This window comes from Gasterosteus aculeatus, chromosome 21 (assembly GCF_964276395.1).
Source record: "Gasterosteus aculeatus chromosome 21, fGasAcu3.hap1.1, whole genome shotgun sequence".
Classification (NCBI taxonomy): domain Eukaryota; kingdom Metazoa; phylum Chordata; class Actinopteri; order Perciformes; family Gasterosteidae; genus Gasterosteus; species Gasterosteus aculeatus.
The window spans coordinates 17,288,817-17,312,540 of record NC_135708.1 but is presented as its reverse complement, the minus strand read 5'-3'; the positions used below and the strand labels follow the sequence as shown (position 1 = coordinate 17,312,540).

General features: G+C 45.0%; 4 protein-coding genes across 4 annotated transcripts; 1 reads left to right on the top strand and 3 right to left on the bottom strand.

The window, feature by feature from the left end:
- Positions 1–704: 704 nt before the first annotated feature.
- sox32 (SRY-box transcription factor 32) lies at positions 705–2,247 on the bottom strand. The gene is made up of 2 exons (XM_040167497.2): positions 1,692–2,247; positions 705–1,559 (listed from the first exon to the last, which is right to left on the bottom strand). Exons 1-2 carry the CDS (start codon positions 1,999–2,001, stop codon positions 853–855), a joined length of 1,017 nt encoding a protein of 338 aa, XP_040023431.2. The 5' UTR covers positions 2,002–2,247; the 3' UTR covers positions 705–852.
- A 5,708-nt stretch (positions 2,248–7,955) lies between these two features.
- mrpl15 (mitochondrial ribosomal protein L15) lies at positions 7,956–10,299 on the bottom strand. Its single transcript, XM_040167371.2, has 5 exons — positions 9,811–10,299; positions 9,515–9,672; positions 9,052–9,217; positions 8,531–8,654; positions 7,956–8,434 (listed from the first exon to the last, which is right to left on the bottom strand). The coding sequence occupies exons 1-5, from the start codon at positions 9,913–9,915 to the stop codon at positions 8,097–8,099; spliced, it is 891 nt and encodes a 296-aa protein (XP_040023305.2). The 5' UTR covers positions 9,916–10,299; the 3' UTR covers positions 7,956–8,096.
- A 93-nt stretch (positions 10,300–10,392) lies between these two features.
- Positions 10,393–13,286, top strand: LOC120811770 (acyl-protein thioesterase 1). Its single transcript, XM_040167372.2, has 9 exons — positions 10,393–10,751; positions 10,877–10,908; positions 10,995–11,060; positions 11,148–11,195; positions 11,280–11,350; positions 11,469–11,542; positions 11,800–11,901; positions 12,119–12,295; positions 12,394–13,286. Exons 1-9 carry the CDS (start codon positions 10,683–10,685, stop codon positions 12,451–12,453), a joined length of 699 nt encoding a protein of 232 aa, XP_040023306.1. The 5' UTR covers positions 10,393–10,682; the 3' UTR covers positions 12,454–13,286.
- Positions 13,246–17,089, bottom strand: LOC120811771 (regulator of G-protein signaling 20). Its single transcript, XM_040167373.2, has 5 exons — positions 16,884–17,089; positions 15,839–15,999; positions 14,463–14,546; positions 14,130–14,364; positions 13,246–14,035 (listed from the first exon to the last, which is right to left on the bottom strand). Exons 2-5 carry the CDS (start codon positions 15,994–15,996, stop codon positions 13,853–13,855), a joined length of 660 nt encoding a protein of 219 aa, XP_040023307.1. The 5' UTR covers positions 15,997–15,999; positions 16,884–17,089; the 3' UTR covers positions 13,246–13,852.
- Positions 17,090–23,724: the final 6,635 nt, after the last annotated feature.

Sequence of the window (23,724 nt, the reverse complement as noted above, 5' to 3'; positions counted from 1 at the left end):
CTTTTTTACAATTACGTAACCTCCAGCGTCGGTGTGCTGTGTCAATGTTTCTTTTCAAAATAAACTTCAGTGAGGTTCAACATAACCACTATAAAATGTGTTTGAACTAGTGACCTTCGTGTGAAGATGTATCTAACAAATTCCCCTTATTCCCCCCTTATGTAATTAATCATCGGTTTATAAGCAGTTATAAATGGTTTATAACACATTGATGTAGTTGTAAGCAGGTATATGAGGTCATTTTGAAAGTGCTGATTATGTATTATTGTCAACAATTTTAACTTCTTGCTATAATGATTAAGAAATGCTACTAATGATTAAAAACATTGCTATACGTGTTTATGTTATGTTTATAAATGCGGGTTTTTTTAAGGGTTTACGTTACCTAAAATATGTGAGTATTTTTATTGGCCAAATAGATAATAAACATCCGGTTGAGAATTGACGATGTCAGTGTCCCAAAAATAAACAAATGCCGAGATAAATGATGATGTCACGATGGGACAAACGTTTACCTGAAAAGTAATAATGCATCAAAAATATCCAGTGTGTTTTTGCATCATTGATCCCTTTAACTTTGTCTAAACTTTATGGAAAGTGAAACAAACATTGCAGTTGCCTTTTATACACAACTACAATGTATATAGTGTTTCACTCAGTTGACCTTTGTCTTATTTTCAGAAATAGTGATAAAGACAAGTACATTTTGTGTTTAACTGTTATTTATTTATTATAATCCCATTGGAAGACAGTACAGTATAGTCATTTAACAACGCACCATGTACACCTTCAGCAGTCACTGTCAGATGACGAGCTGACATAAAATAAATAAATACACCACGTTTAGTACTTTCACGAGACGGCGCGTCCCTCTCTGTGGCCGCTCTGGTAGCAGCCGGGGTCCACCGACTCGGGCCTGTGGGGGCCGGGGCCCAGGTACTGTTCAAACTCGCTGCGGTCCAGATCGTACAGCATGTCCAGCTGAACCTGTGCCAGGTAAAACTCAAAGGAGGGCCCGGCCGGTCCCTGCGGGCCCCCGTAAACCCCGCTGGACTCCCCCTGGTCCGCCTGGGGCCCCGCGGGCCTGCAGAAGCCCTGCTGCGTTTGTCCTCGCTGACCGCCGTAATACGGCTGGGGCTGTGCGGGGTACGCGGGGGGGTTCGGGTACACCGCGGGCGCGTTCGATGACACGTCCGCTGCTGCTGCTGCTGCTGCTGCTGCTGCTGCTGCAGTTGTGTCTAGAAAATCTGAACTGTTTGGGAAGCCGTGCGAGGGGGTGAAGCTGGCTGGGGAGTTTGCAAAAGCGGCGCTGCTTGGGTAGCACTGCTGCTGGTTCTGGAGCAGATAGGCGAGGTTGAAAGGCACCGGGTATCCGGGGCCGCAGAGCGAGGCGCGGGGAGCCTCTGCGGCCTGAGGCTTGGAGGTCTTCTTCAGCTGCCTCCTCCTGCGGGGCCGGTACTTGTAGTTGGGGTAGTCGATGGTGTGCTGGACTCTCAGACGCTCCGCTTCCTGCATGTATGGACGCTTCTCAACCAGAGACATGGCCTTCCATGTTTTTCCTGCAGGAAAACACATTGGGGTTAAAGATCAGCATTTTTTTTTTAATCAAAACTGCTTGAATGTGAAATTTAAATGGCGTTCCAATAAATGGTATTACAATTAAATTGTCAAGCTGTTAATGGATTTCTTACCAAGTATTTTGCTCAGGTCCGTGTTCTCCAGGTCTGGGTTGAGCTGCGCCAGCCGCCTGCGCTCCTCTTTGGTCCAGATGATGAAGGCGTTCAGGGGCCTCCTGACTCTCTGCTGCGCCGACACGGACTTGGCCTCGGGGCTGGCGCAGCTCGAGTCCGAGTTCACCGACAGCGGGCTGGACGGCCCCGAGCTCGGGGAGCGCACCTCGGCCGTCCGCTCCGCGTCCGCGGGGGCCGACGCTTCGGACGCGAACGCGGCGTTGTTCGCGCAGAGCTGGAAGGCAGCAGCGGGGTCGCGGCCGAAATGCATGTTTACCGATGGCGATGAGGCTTGTGACTCCGCCGCAGGCCGCTGTCATCGTGCTGGCGGTGCACCGTGACGGATATATGCGGGGGCTCCACCAATGGGAGGCGTGGAGGAGTGGATTTAAGGTGTGAATTCCAGGTGATTTTCTGTCGGGTCGGCGATAGGCCCATCCGACGCCCCAATCAACCAGCACACGAAACTTAAGATGGAAAAGTCCGCAACAAAAACAACAAGGGATGCGGGATTCATCTAAAAGAGCAAAAAAAAACAAAAAACAGAGACATTGTTTCCCTTTTTTCTGAGTTAAATGCGTTTTATTAGTCTGTAAAACACGGCATTTGCGTGTATGTTTAACTGCTCACACATCTGTGCATATGCATGTTTTAACTGGAGTCAAATAGACCAGTTCCTTGATTCACTTATTGGATCCATATTAGAGAAAATCAAATGACACCTTCGCCTATCGGAGATGAATGGAATGCAATCAATGGGCCCTGAAAGGCCGCAGAGTATTGATAGGTGCACATCAAAGTGTCCAGGAGGCCGAGCTGGTTACTAATTACATCGTGGCTCTCAGCTCTTATCGGCCATCCACTGTCTCTCTCAAAGCACATTTTACAGGAATGAAACAAACATGATCAAGGAGTGTTTATTACACGATTACCGCTGGCAAATGTTTGCTCGACACAAAAAAAACTGATAAGTGTGTACAAAGGGGGGTGATGCGCTCACGTAGGACATCAGATGCGTTTGGTCTCTGACATTTAATAACGTGGATGTAAAATGGGGAAAAGCTAATGAAATATAGTGAGCAGAGGATTGAGACCAAGCGTATTGAAATCAGTCAAACGTCCAGCAGAGGTTCAGACTCACAGAAACTGGCCACCTGTAAACCTGCAGAGAATATTTTCTCACTTTGTCGCAATATGTAGGATGTATAGAAATAAAATAGCAGATTGAAAATGAAAAAGAATCCCAAATGATCATATGCATAGCAAAAATGAAAGCAAGTAATCACTTTTAATACGGATACATGTTGGGAATTATTGATACCGTCGATTTAGATCTTGGAACATTTTAAAAGAATGCCACGAAGTGCAAAATATCAGAATAAATTAAGCACTATAAACACTCGAATAATAATGATAATGATGTGTATTCCCCATTGATGTTCTCTCTGGAAAGGCGTGTGATCCTGTGATTTAATATAAAAGGATGCCGTTACAGGTGCTCACCTCCTCCGCGTGGTTTCAATGAATATGTGTCTTCGGGACGCGGGGACTGACATTAGACACACAATAGTCTCCATTACTGTGACAGCAGCGACGTGGAATCTGCAATACACGGTCCCACGGTGATGCAGCACCTGCACCGCTTTGTCCCTGCAGACGAGTCACTTAATGCGGCCACTTTAAATGGTAAATACTGTGTATTATGGTTCAGTGCACAGTTAATACACAAGGAAAAGAAGGACTGGTTATTGGTTGAACGAAAAATAACATCCACGTCTACGCTTTATATTCTCCTGTTAAATGATGACACAGAATGTGCAAGCTTTAAAACGGTGGGAATTTTCCGTTTAGGAGTAAGATATTGGACTTAGATTTTAAGCATTGAATCAGGCCGGATGATATCTTAATCAATAGACATGATCAGCAGAATTCAACAACAGAAGTGATAAAAGACATCTGTCCTCCTCATCTCCCTTTGACAACTGGACTTAAACCATTTCATTTAAAGTGATCAAGAGGAAGATTATACGATAAGAAACCACAGAAAATCAGCACACGATATTTAAAAGTACATTTAAACAGAATTATGAATTTGAACGAACCAAGTGTGTGGCGAATGGCTGTGTGGGAGGGGGGCGGAGTTAGAGAGGGGGCGCTCGTTTTCCCCACAGTCAGAGTCAGGGGTTGAATCCACATCCGCGGGGTCGAACGGGACGCACGCTCCAACTCGCTGTGAAAAGCACTAATGGATTTAATCAATTAGCTTGAACGACTCAGCGTGAATACAATAACGCGAGTTTCGGCTGAGCTTCTGTGGGAATCCAGTCGGCTGAAAACCAGCAACGTTTCTGGTTGACATGTGGATTCAAAGCGACTTAACCAGGACGTTTAAACAACATCAGCCGGTTCAATCAATTAGGTGTTGACGCATAAACAACGGAGCACATTCTGTTGCCTGAGGACTTAAAGATAACTTGTTTTTAAAACTAAATGCGGGTAATCAAAATTGCACATTCTGATTGATGTGACGTCACAACGTTCACATCACCGTCAATCAACCTCAAAAGGCCCCAACAAACACCCTAATACACTAAGTTCAGCCGTGGACCCACTCATAACTAATCCCGGTTAATCTATTGTGACACCAGTTAAATAAGTTGAATGTTTTCTATGAAACGTTCCAATCAATCAAATGTTACAAAAAGACGATTTGTGTCAGAGGGAATGTTGCTCTTCATTGGAATGTGATGAAACCTCCTTTCCTCCTCAAATGCGTAACATCTTCAGTATTGCACGTTTTGGAAACTTATTAAATTTTCATTTAATGGCAAGAAAGCCTGTTGGAAACTCAGTCATCCGCTCATCCGTGGTTCCCCCTATTCAGGGAAAACCGAAAACCAGTCCCTCTTCCTCCATTCTGTCCCTGTTGATGAAGCCTAATCTATAAGGTGACAGCAGGGTATCATTGCATTGTCTCAGAGCCAAACAAGCAGAATGGACTCAATGCTTTGTGAATAGGGATTGTTCTCAGTGTCTTTCTGATCACAATGTGTCATTGTATTGGACAGAACTTATATATGGGACACTCCTCCCCGTCTTCACTTTGGATCAGTGTCGGCCAAGCAGGCGGCTGAAGACCTTCCAGGAGACAGTTGAGCAGGATTTTACAAAGCTGCTGACTCTGCGCGGTGCTCGGGGTTGGATATTGGCTGGATTTTTGAGTTCTTCATGGTCTGGATGTGATTTGTAGACAAAAAGGATGGTTCGCTCAACACATTTTCATGGGACTTTAGCTTTTTTGTGAATGAAAAGGGGCTCCCGCACTCTTAAATCCTCTGGATGGACATTTGAAGGATTTGCTAACCTGAAGGAATCCATCCAAAGAATGATCAGAAGAAAAGTGAGGCCTCCCGCCTGCGTCTTGACCTCTGGTAATGAAGCACTGTATTCCTCGCCGTCCTCAGTGCCAACCCACCGACTTTCCTTACAGTGGCTCCTTCCTAAAGCGATGCATTGTCTCATCGCCGCGAGGTGTGAAGGGGGGGGGGGGGGGGGCGTAATGACCATGATCTTCGCAGCGAGGGATTGTGTTGCATTGTGTTGAATTGTATGGGCACAGCAGGCCAGCATCAAGATACACTGTCAAGACTCAGACACCATTCTATGCAGTGTGTGTGTGCCCCCCCCTCTTAATCACGTGTTTGAGCGGACTAAGGGCTGGGGTCCTGAGCGCTAGCCTCCACACTCCCCGTGTAAACAGCGCCCTGCCCGGCCCACACGTCAGGCCAGCTGAGAGGATTACAAGACCCCCCCCCTGGTGTAGACAGGCCTAATGTAGTCTCATTAGCAGAACACAATGATGCCCCCACCTCTGGGCAGAGATAACCGGCCCGACTCAGCCAGACTTCAAACACGAACCAGCTGGTGGATGTGCAGCGTGCAAAGCCGAAGGAGCGCTGAGGATTTGCACATTTTCACTGCCGGTTTTATCCATCATTTAGGGGTTTAAATGATTAGTTTATTGACCACTGATCAATATTGACCATTTCCAGTGGGAGGATTTGTTCTTTGTAAATGTTGTGTTTTGTACTGTGACTCTGATAACAATTGAAAATGTTAATCTTTTTAATCAAAAAGCTCAAAAATGATTATCATTACTTAGTCGATAAACGACTTACCGTCGAAACACCGGATCAGAATTCTGATTAATTACAAAAGAGCTCCATCAACTCCTCAGTCTGTCTCTTGCACTGCAGCCACAACGGCCTCTAATCGTATTGCATCTGTCGATCATTCAGACCGGCTAACGAGGCAAAGCTCCACTCTTGCAGGAAGAAAAGGGCCTTTCTTTGTAAATTAGGAATTGCATTGTACTGATAAGCGTCTTATCTGAGCAATTGAAATGAGTCTTCCAGTCATTTTACTGTGCAGCTGAGCTTTTGATGTCAGTGTCTTTGCTGTTTGTTACACGCGTTTACTTCCATGTTTGTGGACACAAAGATCCCAGGCGGCATCCGTGGCAATCTGACCTTGACTCAACACCAACGCAGGCCCAACGGCGTCTCTGCTCATGCAGACGGAGGAAAGACGGCTGCATTTAGCTGTAATTAGCCCTATTTATTAACTGGAACTAGACCGAGACCTGTGAGACACCGTGAGACACCGTGATATCTGTGTCTGTCTTAAACGGCTCATTCGCGGCAGCAGATAACCAAAACAATCCGGTCTGCTCAGCTCCAATGCTTGAATGTTTAATTAAATAGTGTGAACTGGTTAGACTCAGACATTAGATTATTTGGAGCAGAGACCCACAAATAAAGTGAAAGGGTCCGAGCTGCTTTCTGTGTAATTGATAGAGAAAAGCCCTGATTGGATTTCTTCATTCCCTTTGGGCAAACTCTCTGCAGCCACACGTTCGCATGTTGTTGCTCGCTCTTTTTCCCCCTCTTTCGCTCGTCTGAGGCTCGATACAAATTCAAAAGGATCTGCTGCTTTGAAGATAAGCGCTGTAGTTCTGCCATAAACAATGATTGTGCTGTTTCTTTCCTGTGGCGAGATTTATTTAAAGTATTATGCTGTTAGGATTTGGGCTGGTTTTCCTGGCAGGGCCGGTTGTGTACGTATCCACTACTTGTGTAGTTTATTGGATACTTGAGATTCAGGAAAAACACTCGGGGGGGAAACACAAGCAAAGTCATCAAAGTGTAACCTTTGTCTCCTACGGTAACACTCTGACACGCCAAGAAACACGCCTAAAGTGCTTCCTTTTTCTTACATTATTTACAAACTTAATGAATTACATTTAACTCAGTTTGGTGCATCGTATTGTGCATACTTTATTTGTATTCTTATAATAAATAATACCCCGTCTACCAGTAACTAACAGGGCAGAGGGGACTTTGTGTAAGAACACAATGCTTGTGGACTTGCAGTCTCTCACACACACACACACACACACTCACAAACATATGCTTCCTTTGATAAAGTGTTTTTAAACCAACATAAACTCTATGGCAGCGTCCCTTAAGACCATATCTGCGTAAAATACCAAGTTATTTATAGAGCGTGTGCCATTTTCACTTAAAAAAAATAAACATTATCGTAACGGAGAGAACAATCATGCAGCCAAACGCTCCCAGAGTATATTGTGGTACACGCAGGAGGTTAAGTGCCAGAAAGTGTTGATTGAAACATCTCAAAATCTTAATAAGATTCTGCCTCACGATACCCTAGTTTTCATTTTGAAATCTCAGCAACCAGAACCAAAAAAAACACATAAAATTTATACTCAGTGAAATCAAGATTAAGTCAAAGTAGTTTCCTTAATTTATCAAAGCATAAACATTTTTTTTCAATGCACTTTTATGTTTGAGGCATAACAGGGGCAAAGCTGTATGTATGTGTTTGCCTGTGATTGTGCTCCAAGAGGATGGAGAGGGATCTTTTGAACGTCCAGACCAGGATACAGCTGCCTATGACTAATTTAAAACCCCCCCTATTACAGCCTAGGCAACCCATTTCACAAGTAACACACATCGCCAGGCATCTGTTTCCTGTTTTCATTCTTTGAGTTATCTTATTTTCCTTATTTCCCCCTCACCTGTTACAGTTCACGTTCCTTCCATCGTACCACACGGGCCGGTTGTGCTTTGACACGAGGCCGTCAGGCGACAGCCACTCCAACGCACAGCAACTTAAAATTACTACAAAAAAAAACCCTTTCAATGTAGTTTTCAGGATAAAGTTTAATAACCCTTCCCCCCCCAACATTTAATATAAAATGTCCACGGCTTTGAACATCCCAACATCTGTATTTTTAGATTTTTTGCCATGAGCTACTGTAAATAAACATTTATTTCCTCACACCTATGACCTGTAATATTTCAGCAGTTTCTCATCCGTTGGTTTCAGGATCTTCTTCTCTGGCATGCTAACGACCCATCCTGGAGCGAGGCCAAAGAAGATCTGTCGAACATCCTTCCTCATGGAGAGCATGTGATAAAGTTCATCCTTTGATATGTCAGGCAAAGTATATCCATACTTCAGTGCCAGGGCCAGCCGGGCCTGCTGGATTTTCTCGGGGTCGGCCAAGTAACCCCGGCTTTCAGCATCTGTGTAATACCGGACCATGTCCTCCCCGGGTAACATTCTCTTCGGAATGGGCTGCCCGCGCAAGAAGAACGGGACGGGCTTGATGAGAATCCCTGCGAAAAAAAGAGAGATTGCGTTTATTATCTTCGATGGACTAGATGAACATTACAAGGTCAGCGGGGGCATGAGAGCGATCGGTCATTAGTTACCCAGGCTAATAGGATCATAGTAACTGGTAGTGATGACCCCTCCGTTCCTCTCAATAGCAGCTACGGCTCCTTCGGAAGCTCGCTGAACCTCGATGTTGATTTTTGCAGAAAAAATGTCGGCACCCTTGAACAGAGAATGCAGATGAAAGGAGGAACTCCTGGCAGAAAAACAACATCTTGACCTGCGATAGCATGACAACATTGTGATGTGGTGCCATCTACTGGCACAAGAAGAGCAAAGAGCCTCAGAGTGACCTGATGGGCTGCACCCTGTTAATTCTCTATTGGAGTTATTTCTCTTCCCATATCTATGCTTTACTGTCAGCCAAAAGGTATTGTCCTTACGGTAGATCTTTACAGCTTTGATAAACTCTGCTGCTGACATATAAAAAATATTGCATGTTTGTGAGTGCTATGTTGTTCTTGTCTCCAACGTGTAATGTACAACTTATTAAACCCCCGTTTCATTGCTGCGGTGGATGAAAACATTCTTAAACATCAACATTGTGCCTCCAGTATACCTCATCAACGAGCTGGACTCCATAGTCCCTCTTCAGAGGCTGGACGGTCACTCCTCTGGCGTTGACCAGCTGGGTCAGGTCTACCGGGTGGGTCGGGTCGACTCGTCCCAGATCGATGAGGTACTGCAGTCGCCTCAAAGACAGAGGCTGGTACTGTGGCCGTCGACTGAGGAGGAGCACACCGACCCACTGTGCTTAATTATTGTTGAATCATGTGTGATCAGCACAATCAGATGCTCTGTTTAGGAAAACTTACAATACAAAAAGGCATCTGTGCTAAAACCAAGCTGGCTGAATTATTGAACAAGCAACATCAACAAAGGAGAAATAGAAACAATGTGTTTTTGGTAGAATTTTTTTTTCTTCCAACCGTTTTGCATTTTCAATGATTGTGATGTGTTAATCGTTGTAACACAAAGGTTAGTTTTAAAAGGAGGAGGGCAGGTTGACATGTTGTGTTTACCTGTGTCCCTCATTGTAGCCATATTTAGGGATTGCGAGATAAAACGGAGTCTGACCCCCTACAAATCCCAGCCGAGGCCGGGTGCCTCTCTGTCGCTCTCCCTTGTGTCCTCGGCCGCTTCTGTTGCCGCCATGCTGTCCTCTGCCCCGCCGCGTCTCCTACAATTACAATAACATGCTAGTGCATCCTGCCATAAACACAACAGAGTCCATATTAGCATTCGTCTCCACTGGCTAACATAGCGTGCTAACTAGCGTTAGCTATGTCAGCTTTGGTGTTGCTACATTAAAACTTACCGCCTTTTTGGCTCCCGGTTCAGGCCGCAAGTTTGCTAAACTTATCCGGGGGAGATTCTGCAAAATACCTAGCGCTTTACTTGCGGGTTTTTTGGGAAAAGACATGTTTTCTCCTCTCACATGTCAAAGACTGCGAAACCAAGGACATGTAGGTCACGTGACGGAGGTGAGCGGAAGTCGTTCGTTTTACCTCCATCTTCAAAATAAAAGCACGACCGTCAAAATGTGCAGTAAACTATTGAGGTGTGACGCATCATTGGTGATTATTATTAAATACTAGTATTGTTATGATCAAAGCAAATGTAATGTGACACATTTTCTAACGTTCAATCTTTAAATGAAACAAATGAAAACATGTGTCTTTTAAAATCGTTGTCAAAGATGACTATCCAATACGTTGCATGTTCATACATCCAATAACTACTTTGTAATTAAATGTTTTTGTTGTTGGATAAGGGTATTGTCTCTACTTTATAAGTGTCGAAACGAGCGTTGCTATATAACCATTATTAAAGTACTGTTCATTGACATGTGAACTAACCAATCTGTACTACTGTATTTGTCAAAAACCTCTTTTGACAGCCAATCACGGCGACGAGGGGCGGGACTTCAAACCGTGTCATTCCAGGTGACGAACGGCGTTATCCTGGGGCGCGTTATTCCCCCCAAAAATTCAACTTCTACAAAGGAATTCACGGCCGCCAGAGGCGAAACCAGGCGGCGGCTCGTCGACCTCCGTTCGCCGGTTAACGCTCCGCTCTTTGACGGCCAGACTCGACGCGAAGATCGACCGCGGGTTTGACAGGAGGCGGCAGCGCGGCTTTTAGCTAACAGGAGCTAACTTTGTCCCCCACCAGCTGCCTCGGCGCTGTATGTGCGGTAACAACATGTCAGTGCCTTTACCTGCCATCGTGCCTGCTGCCCGCAAAGCCACCGCGGCGGTGAGTTCACGCACAGCTGCTTAAAGCTAAAACAAACAAAAGAAAGAAATGCAACCCAATAACAAGCGAAAAGCTGATATACCGCCATGTCTCCACCGACCTTTCACCTGTGTGTTTTCGTACAGGTGATATTTCTGCACGGCCTTGGTGACACTGGGTAAGTTACGTGAAGACCTTCTTCTTTGGTGCTACATTTGTTATTCTCTTATTTGAATGGCTTTAATTTTTGTCCAATATTGACAGACATGGCTGGGCAGAAGGTTTCGCAGGCATCAGGTTACCACATGTGAAATACATCTGTCCACATGCGTGAGTATTCACACGTCAGAAAGCTGTAACTGTAATGGACAAAGTGGTAAAACGTCTTAAGATTTTGCTTGTCTTCATTGCCTACAGTCCCACCATGCCTGTTTCGTTGAACATGAGAATGTCAATGCCTTCCTGGTAAGTGTCGCTGTGTTTAAACCGATTTGACGATCACAAATACAACAAATACAATATTTATCGCCTGCTTGTCGTTGTGTAAAGGTTTGATATCCATGGCTTGAGCCCCGATGCAAATGAAGATGAGGCTGGTATTAAAAGAGCCTCCGAGAACAGTACGTCCTTTTGAATTTCATTTTCACGCATGCTAGAGATGGGCTGCCAATTTTGCGTGAATCGCATGAAGAGCTTGTAAATCTTTTGAGTGTTATTTTCCTTTTTTCGTTTCTCCAGTTAAAGCACTGATAGACCAAGAAGTGAAAAATGGAATACCGTCACACCGAATTCTCCTGGGTGGATTTTCACAGGTACGTGTGGCTCGTACACAAACCTTTAGTTGAGTTGGAAGGCAGCCGGGGAAATAATAATTACTTATAATAATAATAACACCTCTTACTTTGGAGGAAAAGAAAAACGCGTTAGTTTTATCTCTGACCTGAATTCAAAATAGACTAAAATGAATAACAGCAGAGTCTGTTTCTCAGTGAAGCCAATTCGATGCTTTTTGATTCCGTTGATATGCGACTCTGAATTATTTGGTCATGATTGTTTTTGTGTTTCCCAGGGCGGAGCGCTGTCTCTCTACACGGCTCTGACTACTCAGCAGAAGCTGGCTGGAGTCGTCGCTCTGAGCTGCTGGCTTCCTCTCCGCAACTCCTTCCCTCAGGTAGTCTGAAATATATTACAATTTCAATTTTCTGTCTTAAATTCAAATGATTCAGTGTTTCAGTGACCACTTAAACAGAAGCTTCAAGAAAAGATGCAGGTTCAAACTTCCACACGTCTTTAACCATTAACTGAATTACAGTGAAGGGGGATATCCACGAGGTAAATCCTAATCTATCATATCAAGATAATCTCTTCTTAATCTCTTCTTCCCCCAGGCATCTGCCAACAGTGTTAACAAGGACATGCATGTCCTGCAATGCCACGGGGACGCCGACCCCCTGGTGCCCTTCATGTTTGGCAGCCAGACAGCGGAGAAGATGAAAAGCCTCATCAACCCGGCCAACGTCACCTTCAAGTCGTATCGGGGTCTTCCTCACAGCGCCTGTCCAGAGGTCAGCCGGGGCCAAGTCGCTCTCTGCAGCTCGAGTCCCCCGTCCTCCGTCACGTGACTCATTTTGTTTTTTTTGTTTTTTGTTCTGTACCCGGGCAGGAAATGGTGGATGTGAAACGGTTCATAGAGAAGCATCTTCCTCCCATCAGCAACGAATGAACTCGGGCAGCGGCAGAGCAGCCGAGCCGCCCGCCGCCCTTTGGGGCTCGACCCCGGCGACGCTCTGTGGACTCGAGGAACCAACGGCCGACTGACAATGTATCCACGCTGCTATCCATTACGCCGGACAGGACTGGGGCTTCATTTTGAACCTGGAGGAGGATGATGATAAACCGTATTGTATCCGGACCTGGAGCCGCGCACAACCCTCAGTGTTAGAGTAACAGTAGGCGCTTGATCGTAAAGCTACCGTTAAGACGAGCCATTTCTTGCAAGGAACATATTTAACTAGGGCTATACTTCACAGTTTAATACCTCTACTATCTCATAATAAATGGCCTGTGGTTTAATGCCCTTTGTTATTTATGTAGCCAAAATGCAATAATGCTAATACAAGTTATTTGTTGATAAATCAACTAATTTATTTAAGGCTTTTTATTAGAGCAAAAATAACTTAACATTTTTGGCTTCCAGCTTCCGAAATAGGTATTTGTTTCATTAGTTTTACAAGTTTCAGTTGCAATCTGCAACCTCCCCTCTAGATGCCACTGAATACTGGACCTTTTGAATTATTGTAAATATGATATTTCAGCGTGTTTGGATTGTTGTTGTGCAAAAAATAACAACTGCGAGACGTGTAGGTGAGTTTTCGTTCAGACTCAAAAAAGGAATCAACAATTTCAAATGGAATGCATCATTTTCTTTGTAGCTGTAATTTGCAGAAGTTACAAATCTTAAAATATATTGATTGATTATATAATGTACCACGTGTTGAACACACAGAAGCAAAAACAACATCCGAATGTGCTTTATTAAATTTGTGAGAATTCAAATAACTATTTCACACATTTATTTTAATACACAAATATATCAGTGGTCACAGTCGTGTGTTCGGTTTTGTTTGAATCAGATATATTAGACTATCATCACGGTATTGATACACAGGCTAGATCTATTTGTGGGCGTCAGCTCGTCGATTTGTAAAAACCTTTTTTAGCTTTGAGAAGAGCTGAAAGCACCAACACGGGGAAGTCGTGTTGGACCCATGGTGCTAGTGTAGAAGATCTCATTCCAAGGCACTTTCCTTCTTCTTGAGTTACTGTTAAATAAAACCTACGAGAACTGTATATGCATTAAGGCTCCCAAATACCTAAATACCAATGCAGTGCTCACAGACGCATGCTCTCCCTCATTAAACAAGGTAGAAAAGTACATTGTACAGCGCTAGGGATTATATAAAAATATAGATATGTCTTCTTCTGTTCTTGTTTGCTCCAAGTATTTCGGTAAGCTAATCGAGGGTAAATAAACAGCAGTTAACAGCTGGATAAAGACCACTTATATGTAGTGTCCATTGGTCCTGTGTGTCTTTAAATGGCGGGACTCCCAACAGGAGGCCTCAGGGTGGGGGCTCCTCCAGGCCCTCCATCAGCTCCGTGTACGCGGAGGAGTTTATGAAGCGGGGGTACGAGTCCCTCTGCATCAGCGTGTAGATCTGCTGCTGCGCGTCCTCGAAGGTGTGCGAGGTCGGCTCCAGCATGTTCCGGTTGATCACCTCTCGAACGCGCGAGTCCAGACTGACCTGCAGGGCGGGAGGGGAGACAACAACAACAACAACAACGATGATTTTTAAATAATCCAAGCTCTAATCATCGCAGCCGTGACACCCGGCTCACCTCTTTGGGGGAAAGGATTGAGATGAAGTCCTCGTATATTTGACGGACTTTCTCCTCCACCACGGTCTTGTTGGTCTCCTTTTTGAGCTCCTCGCAGGCCATCCAGAACATCATGTTCTCCTCGCTGAACTCGGTGCGCAGGAACCGCCTGAAGCAGCCGCGGCCCGCTGCGCTCTTCATCACCCGCTCAAACGACACGGTCCAGGAGCGCGCGTCCTCCAGGGTGGGCTTCGGGCTTAGAGATTAAAAAAAAGAATGGCGGAAGGCATGGGATTCGATCCTCTCAGTAACGGCACAACGGGAGGGGTCGCTGGGTCTTTCGGGGGCCGTTACCTTTCTTCGCAACTGGTGGTTCCGTCCGTTCTGGGCTCGAGGGTGGACCTCTGTATCGTCTCGTCCTCGCTCCTCACAGTCAAACTGGAAGGAAGGGAAACGAGGCCCGTCATCCATATTTGATGCTGCAGCCGAGCGTCTAAAATAAACTCTCGAGTCTGTTTAACGTCCGCCTTTCTGACTGAAGATAATGCAGTCGGCTGGACTTCTAAATCAAACATGTCAAAGAAAGTATGTCCCCATCAACAGGGGACGTCTTTCGAATGTGGCACCAGCAGCGGACCTTTATCTTCGCTTAGCAAAGTCACAACTTTTATACGTTTTCTAAACCAAGAACAGAGCTACTTGATTTAAGGTTAGAAAAACAAATACGGCCCAACGACAACGCGCACGACGACCACCCTCGAGTCACGTGACCAGCGCGACACCGCTTGGCGCGAGCTTTCCAGATGTCGTCCCCGGCGAGTTCGCCAGGAAGAAGACTTTCGATTGAACAGCCGGGCCCAAATCATGAAGGAAAAAAGGACCCGGAACGACGGCACATTAATGTAAACGGCATTACGGAGAGTTTCTGTTGGCCCATTTCATCAGAGTCGAGGCCCTGCAGGGCGAGATGACACAACTCCTACAGTAGATTCGGATTGGTCTTCTGGGAACGTTTGCGTAAAGGGTAAAGCGCCCCTCGGGGATCACCTGAGCGTAATTAAAATGCTCCCCGACACCTGATGTAGCAGCTGGCTGTCGACCTAATTGGTCCGGGCGTAAGTTCACCGCGAGCCGCCCCGCCTGGGGACGCTGTAGCTGTGCAACAGTCGGATGGAAGCGATACAGATGTAGAGAGGGAATGCGTTCAGCACCCAAACGGGTCGGCCGATCCTTCAAGACGAAGCACGAGTCAACGGACGACGCTTCCAAAAGCGATTAAAAGCCCCCGAGGCCTCCGTCCGGTGGACGGACACGGGACCCCCGTGTTCCTGTTTTTCTGCCATGATGGTGTGTGGGCGGTGGTTGTTGTCGAATGGGGGGAGGACGGAGGCTAAGAGGAAGCCATTTCTACTATTGAGGCCGAGAGGGACGTTCTGACGTTACAGAAAGACGTGGCTGTCACGTCACATTCAGAGGGTCTCAAGTACTTCATCTTTCATTCACTATCAGGCAAACGTCGGCATTCAAATGAAGCCATAACAGTTATTTCTCTGCTGCTACACTGAAGCCAAGAAACGTGCCCCGAGAGAAGGCCGGACGAAGGGAAAGGAGGGAGCATGAATATTATTAATGCAGTCTGAAACCACAGCATGTCACTTTCACAGGAAATGAACATCTGATGCAAAAGCTTATTTTTTTTCTGTGTGTGTTGGGGGGGGGGGCATCACTACCAGGAGCAGCTACAGCAGCAGCACCAGCAGAAGCAGCAGGCGTTGGAGGCGTTGGTGGGGGTGTTTCCCATTCTGTGGCGCGCTTGGAGGACACTGGCAGCTGCTTCCTGATGAACCTGCATCTGTCTCTTGCGCATCTCCACCCGCTCCGATCCCATGAACTGCGAGGAGGAGACACGCGGACCACAGGGAGTGAATTATTAAAAATGTTGTTGTTTATTTCAATTGTCACAGGAGATTTATGGGACGAGGCCATACAAAAAAAAAAAAGAAAAGATGATGAGCCCCGCCGTTTGAATTACAGCGGTTACACTCTCTGAGTTGAACAACATGGAGGGGAACTGGTCTTGCGGAATGCACGGCCACTACGTCATCGTGACGCGCGGGGTCAGCTGTGCGAGGCAACCGCGATGCTTACTTTAATTCGTGGTGCGTTTAGGTGCAGCTATCGCCATGCAAATAGCTGGACATGTCCAACCAAATAGCAAATACGGATTGTGTTGAGCAACAAACGACCCCCCCCCCCCCCCCCCCCCCATCATCTCTGTCGGTGCGTGGGGGGGGGGGGGGGGGGCAGTAGCCTAATGACAGCGACAAGGCGTTACTGTGGGACCGCAGCAATCGCATCCATCAGTCGCATCATCGGGAGAATACACGCACGCACGCAAGCACATACGCGCATACATGCATGATGGCCGATTCGAAGCAATCACTCTGAAGCCTGCAGCCATTTATAGAAACATAATGACATTATTTGATCAGAAAAGCTGATATATATATTTTTTTACCGTCAGGGTTTTTCTCCCGAGGCTAAAGCAGCAGGTTTGCAGATATTTACTTACAAACATTCTCGTTCATTTCAGATCACAACATGCATGAATTATAGATCAAATAATAGCATTATTTCTGCTCGCGGGAACATCCACGTAAACGTGCTCATGCTTCACTGGATCCCGAAATTCATCCGCCTTATTTTACCCAAAAAAGACACACACTGTGTGTCACACGCTGTGATTGCAGCAGTCAAAAAGAAATGTCTACTCACTGTGTCACCATGAATGCCAGATTACAGGTGATTCTGTGGCTTGATCACATCCGTCTGTCGCGACCTGACTGGAACTGGTTTCTGTCCTCTGCGCGCATGCGTTTCCAGCAAGTGTGACAAATGTTCTGCGCCCCGCGCATCTTCACGGCCACAACTGAATCGGCGGTGTCGGCTACAGCAACCGCGTCTTGATGACAGACTGAGGCTGCGCACATCACATCTCATATGTTATATTATTATTTATTAGTGACTGTAATAAACCTGCTGAAATGAAGATCACTTATTGTGTAGACATGCGTGCTATTCCTCTTGGCTAATGGCTGTGCGGCTGTCAGTTTGGATATGCAGTCCTGTCGAACTAGTGGATATGTGTTGATGGAAAGAATTCCCAGGCTAATAATTAAGTTAATTAATAATGTAATTAAACATGAGGAAAAAAAAGACACTCACCACATCTGCAACTCCCCCTCTCCTGGTGCGGCCACGAGGCGCAGTACCGCCCGCGTCCACCGGGGGGCAGCAGTGGCTCGTTTAGTGCGAAGAACGTAAAACCAAAAGTTAATTTTTAGAATGTTGGATTGTACTTTTGTTAATGAGTATTCAGCTTGGTTGAAATGAACTGAGGGTATATAGGTAAGTACTGTACTCAAGTGATTGTAGTTTTTTCGTTTTGTACCTCTTTATTTCTAGCTCCATTTTAGAGATAATGTATTATAATTCTTACCATGATACTTTTTTTATTATTGTCAATGATTCTATTTGGCCCAAATTGTCACGTGGCAAACTCAATAAAACACAATGCATTGTCAAAGAGGTCCCACATTTCAGAGGTCCATGAGTTATAAGTCAAAAAGACATCTGACTGACTCACCTCTCTCATAAGAGGACCTTTTAATGATGAACACACCAAACATGGGCCTGTTGAACCTTTGCACCTCCATTAAATACAGACCTGCTAATTACATAGATAGAGGAGAGGCAATTATCTCAACACAGGCCTACTTGACCACTGAGTAGCCTAATTTTCATTTATAGGATGAGTGTTATGATGCCAAAATTATTTAGAAATATAATCTTCACTGCTATCAAACAGTCAACACATGTACAGTATATTTTGGAATTCAAACAAATTGTTAGGTTTTCCATCTTCTCTCCCCCCAAAAAACAAACCGTCGGTATTCGCTAACAGATGAATCATCTCATGACCCGTTGGAGGTGCACAACACCATAGCCACAACAGTCAAAGGCAGAAATGTAATTATGTAATAATGAGAATATAATATGTAATATAATGTAATATAACGCATTCCAGTCACAGGGGCCTTCTTCTGCAGAACCAGTACTTTAATGTAAGATACTTAATGTTAGAATGTTGTATTCTACTGTACTATTTTCTGCACTTGAAGCCAGTACTTTTAGTTGTTTAGAAACAGACATATTTACAATTATTCTAAGATCATGTTTAAGTTCTTTGTATTTGCATAAAACTCCAACTCCACACATTCACACTAAATTTAACGTAGACACCAATTACAAGGACCAAAATTAGATCTGCCAGTGTTGGTTAATCCGCCAAAAACAGGATTTATCTCCCTGCACCACACACACGTGTGAATTGGACACATTTTTGTCATCGCACAGCACATATTGTAAAATGGGATTATCTACCGCTGCCGAACTTGGAAATATGCTACGCGGTGATTGCCTCGGAGGAGGAATAATATCCATCCCCTTTACGTGTGTGACACAGCGATAAAACAAATGACAGAGTACAGAAGTCTCTCGCTGAGCCTCGTAATGAATCTGCCGTCTCGTAGCCTCTTACATGGACCCTTTAGAGATAACTGTGATCGATAGGCGAAGTGTGTCTGCACACGCGTGAGCATCTTCCTCTCCGGCCACGCGGGAGTAAGCGCATTTAAACTGTCGGCCGATGTGGCTCCGCTCTGTGTTTACTCAAACTCAACAAGGCTGCAGCTTCGTACAAAAACGTGACTCAGCCTTGCAGAACACACTTAATCAGCCAAATCAATCCGCTGAGGTTCTTCGCAGCTGAAATCTGCAGCTACTTTCACTCGGGTTATTGTGTTTCCCATTTTGCAAAGCCGGGCCCCCATTCATTACAAGTCATTACTCTTCTCAAAAAGTATTTTAATTAATGAGGCTTTGTAATATGAAATGGAGTTACGCGCTGCAGGGCTTATCTGGTAGCCACAGAGGTTTCTGCTGTAATGACTCGCCTCCTCCTCTGCCCGGCGGTTAAAGGCCTTTCTCTTCTGGGCCGCCACAGAAAAATGAACAATAAGGAACTTTATGCAAAATTCCTTTGTGCAATTTAGAACATCCACTCTCTTTTGGCTCTGATTTTGGTCTCCACCAGCTGCGGGGTGTTCATTAGCCGCTAAATGCTGCGTTAAACGCAGGCAGTAAGTCCTCCGCTATCTGAGTGAACCATCTCCCGTCGTTATATAATGTTGTTGTGCGGGTAGGAGACTCTAACCCAATCGCACACTTTTTTTAAATGTTGAAGTGCTTCCTCTCAGTCGCCAATACTGCCATCAGCAGTTCTTTAATGTGATCTGAGGTTGTTTCATTGTTTTCTTCCCATCGGCGAGGACACGTCGCTCGCTGCCTCCGATTGGTCGGAACTTGTTGCCTTCTGTGCAGGATTGGTTGGGTTTGGTTTGGTTGGTTGGATGGTTTCATCTCAGAGGTGGATGTTTGGGTGGAGGCCTTCATGACAATGACCTCATTTTGGGAGAGTTTTTTTGTTTATTGTGCTGTGCACTTGATCTGCGGCGCCACACTAAAATATTAAAACAGCACTTCCTATTAAAACGGTTGCTGACCCCTGTTGCTTTTTAAAGTTGTTAAATACTAATTGTTCTAAATTAGTTTGAAAGTAAAATGTTCCTAAAAATAGATGTTATTACTGTTAGACTCTGAAGCGTGTTCAATCTGCTTCTCTGAACACTTTTCTCCCCAAACAAATGCTCAAACTAAACTCATAATTTAGTATTTAATTGAATTTGCGCCTTATCTGGAATAAGCTCATCATAATCGATAATTGAAGAGGGGGCGTTTTTTTTCCAATTCAAAAGGTCAATGTGCACAAATGATCTTCAGTGAATTGCAGTTAGCTTCTAATTTAACTGACAGCGACGCGGTTCTTCCTTCTTTTGCGACACGCGGCTCGACATTCGCCTGCAGGCTTGAGAGACAGAAAGAAACCGACTGCCTGCGTGCAGCTCAACAGACGGGTGACATCATTTATCTTAATTCACTCTCGTTTTGACAGAAGTGTCATACGTCCTCATATATGTCTAAAGTGTTGCCTACAGCTGCAGTTTGTGGTGGAAACAGTAAAACATTTGTCTTTTATTCAGGGTTTTGATAAAAAAAAAAAAGCCGGTTTCTTGATTTTATTCTGTGTAAAGTTCATGCACAGAATAATCCATCAGGCCCTTTTTTCAAACATCACTGATGTGGCATTATTAAGGTTTCTCTAATGATGACCGCTCCATGCACAGGCCTCATGAAGGTAAAAGACAACCGAAGCTTCTCTCAATGCCTTTTTTTTTTCTTCTTGCACTTCTCAGTGGACCACCCTGTGGTTTCTGGTGGAGTCTGACTCACAAAGCCGATGTGTCACCAGCTCTCCGTCCCCTATACCGCTCATACATCCCGTGCACCTCGCCGTCTCCAGCACCTCGCCGTCTCCAGCACCTCGCCGCCTCAGGTCTCCAACATCTGCCCCGAATCCCGCGAGGGTTTAACGTCCCTCCGCCTCCATTAATCTGTTTCAAGGCTCCACTCGTCTCCCCCTGAAGACAGCGAATTGAAAAGATGCGGCAACCAATTAGGGATCTCTCAGGAATAAAATGAAGGTTGGGATAAATGGAACACGCTGCTCCGAAATAATTGGACTGCCACAAGTGGATGGCCTGCAGATGAACGGCTGCACGGTGGCAGTAAAATAAGATTCAGGTTCCTCTTCTTCCACCTCATCTGGAGGATTCATCTCCGCTCCTCTGGTAGCTGTAAGGCCGCCTCACACGTCACCACAAGTGTTAAGTAGTCGTTAGCAGGAGGGGGAAGAAGTACAATTAAGAAGATAATTGTGTTTTAAAGCAGGGCAGAAATCTGTGTGACGGATGTAAATAATGAGAATTTAAGTTATGCACAAACGGCGAAGCATCACAAATGAAAAGAGTGTTTTTGTTGGATTGAGAATGAAGGACAAGTGGCAGCCGGTTAAGTAACTGAGTCAGATTCCAGCTTAATGTTGTACTTTTGTCCTCGTTGGGCAGTAAAGTTAACATCCTCCTTTGAAAAAAAGACTTTCCTGCAACCAACCGCTCTGTGATCCTATATTTCTCCCCCTGGAAAACTGCCTTGTTGCATCATCCTGGACACCCACGGTCCAGCTCGTAAATTACAGCCAACACTGTTGGCATTTTATTTTTATTTTCAGCACTGTGATAAAAACAGCAGAAGGACTCTGGGTGGCGGATGCATGCCCACACACATGCTACGGGTCATTTATCCTCCACGGCAGCATCAAACTCCAATGAAGGAATTGCATTATTAAAAAAAAAGAGTCTAATTTAGCTGAAAGTAATGTTATTCCATCCTATCACGCTGCAAACCCACGTTGAATAGCAGCTAAAAGCTCAATTTAAAAAGCCTCTTAAAGAGGAATCTGCTCGCTGTAGTTGTTTGGATCCGTTAACCTCCATTAATTCTCCTCGAGGGGCTTTAAGGGGAAGTTATTTGAGAGGGAGGTATACGGGCTGGGTGTGAGATGTTTCTCCTGCGGTGTTTGCAGAGGACGAGGCAGCGATGTGGCTCGCTGGATCCCTCAGAAGAGGAGAAAGAGTTGATCTTTTTGGATGCAGAGCTGCCTTTTTGCATTCAGGAGCCCAATGTCACCATCATTTTTGGGTTATTTTCACATTGTTTATCATCCACCACCGTGAGTCATACTATGAAAAGTCTTTCCGATTTTTGATGCTCATCGCAGAAATAGGCTTTTTATTTCTTGAGGCACAGTTTTAATATGTTGGTCGCAGAACCTTGAGACTTAAATGTCATCCAAGATCTCTGTTGTTTACGGTCCAGTACTGTTTTTCCACATTTCTATTTACCAATCGCAGGGATTGATTTTATGTTACTCATCACATGACGAAGCTTCTTCATAGTTGAATAGATGCTCTATTCACTCTGTGTCAGTGAAGGGTAAAGAAGGTTACGAAAGTTATTCATCAAAAAATGTATAAAATCATTCTAATCAAGTAGTCTATGAAGTGCATCAACAAAGAAACCCCCGCGGGATGCTAACCAGCACCACAATATGTTTTAATAGCAGGAGCTGAATGTTTAAATGAATAGTGACCCTCTTGTGAATGAGAGGAGGTGGGTATTTTATTTATTTTGATGTAGCAAATACTTTACTAGCCCAGACAGTTTCCAAAGTATTACTTAAAGAAGAGACATTTCGCTAATAGAAACGCCACAATCGTGTCCGAAAGGGTTTTTATTGTTGCAATCTTTAACATCCAAGGCTTAAAGTTTCCGTCCACGGACCGATTGATATTCATGAATGACTGAGGCATGAAAATGGAGGAAGCACTTCCCTCTTCGGTCTTTCACTCTCTCTTAATTTCATGGTTATGTTATGGTTATTTTGCTTCAACCGGGGCATCATTCAGGAAGAAGCAACGCTCAGCATGAGAATAAAGTCCTCTCTACGGTCGGAGAAACAGCTATTTTTCTTCCTTCTGTCGGACGGTCCAGTGAAACAACGGCTGAGGATTAAAAAACAACATACATCCATGGTACCCAGAGGATGGATTATAATCATTCCGGTGATCTTCTAATATTGTGTGTATGACTACGGGGGTGGACCGCTGACGTTATTGTATCCACGCGCAGGTTTCACTGCTCTTGGTTTTGTGCCATAACAGAAAGAAGAGGACAATTTAATGAGATCCTCACTGCTACTGTGTGAGGCGCCATGCTGGTTTTTAGGCCACAGCAATAAACGGCCGTTATCAAATCAGCCTGTTTGTGTGCGTGTTGTCTTGATTGACGCGGGAAAGTCAACGAGTTGCATTTGTTTTGGCTGTTCATTTGTGAAGAAAATTTGGAAAAAGGAAACTGACGCAAAAAAAATGGCGTAAGTCAAAGCAGCGTAGTGAAGTAGCATTTATTGTTCACGTGAACAGAGTGTCAATCAAAACAGCCCTTTGTCTTTATTAAGATATCCCCCCCGAGAGCAGAGAAGAAATAACATTTCATCATTTATTGTTGAAAATCCCATCATGGCAACCATCCCGGCAACCAAACAATTACAAAAAGACTCCAGGAAGTAAAGCGTCACACCGTCCAACGTTTGAACCGCGGTTTTACACTGAAGGCCAAACAATCGAGATGCGACGTGTTCATCAGTGAGCATCAGAGATCCTGCTTTTCCCCTTCGGACAGAAACCACCTGTTTGTGCCCGTTTCAAGCCTTTATGCTAAGCTAAGCTAACTGACGACACATCCGTGCTTTATTCGACGGACGGAGAGAGAGGTATCGACCCGTTCCTCTCACTCTCAACTGTAACGGGTGCATAAACATCCAACTATTCTTTTAACTGAATTCCTGCATGTTCACATTTCGACAACTGTCTCTCGTGGTTTAAATCTTTCACGCCCTAAGCCAAAGCGTGTTAAAAGAGTGTCTTTGATCTTTAGCAGTACTTTGGTGTTCCGAGTTGTTGCCGTCTGCGTCGTGCACTTCGCTTTGACGACGAACATCTGGCCTCTGCTGACTGGCAGGTGTGGAGCCTTTGTT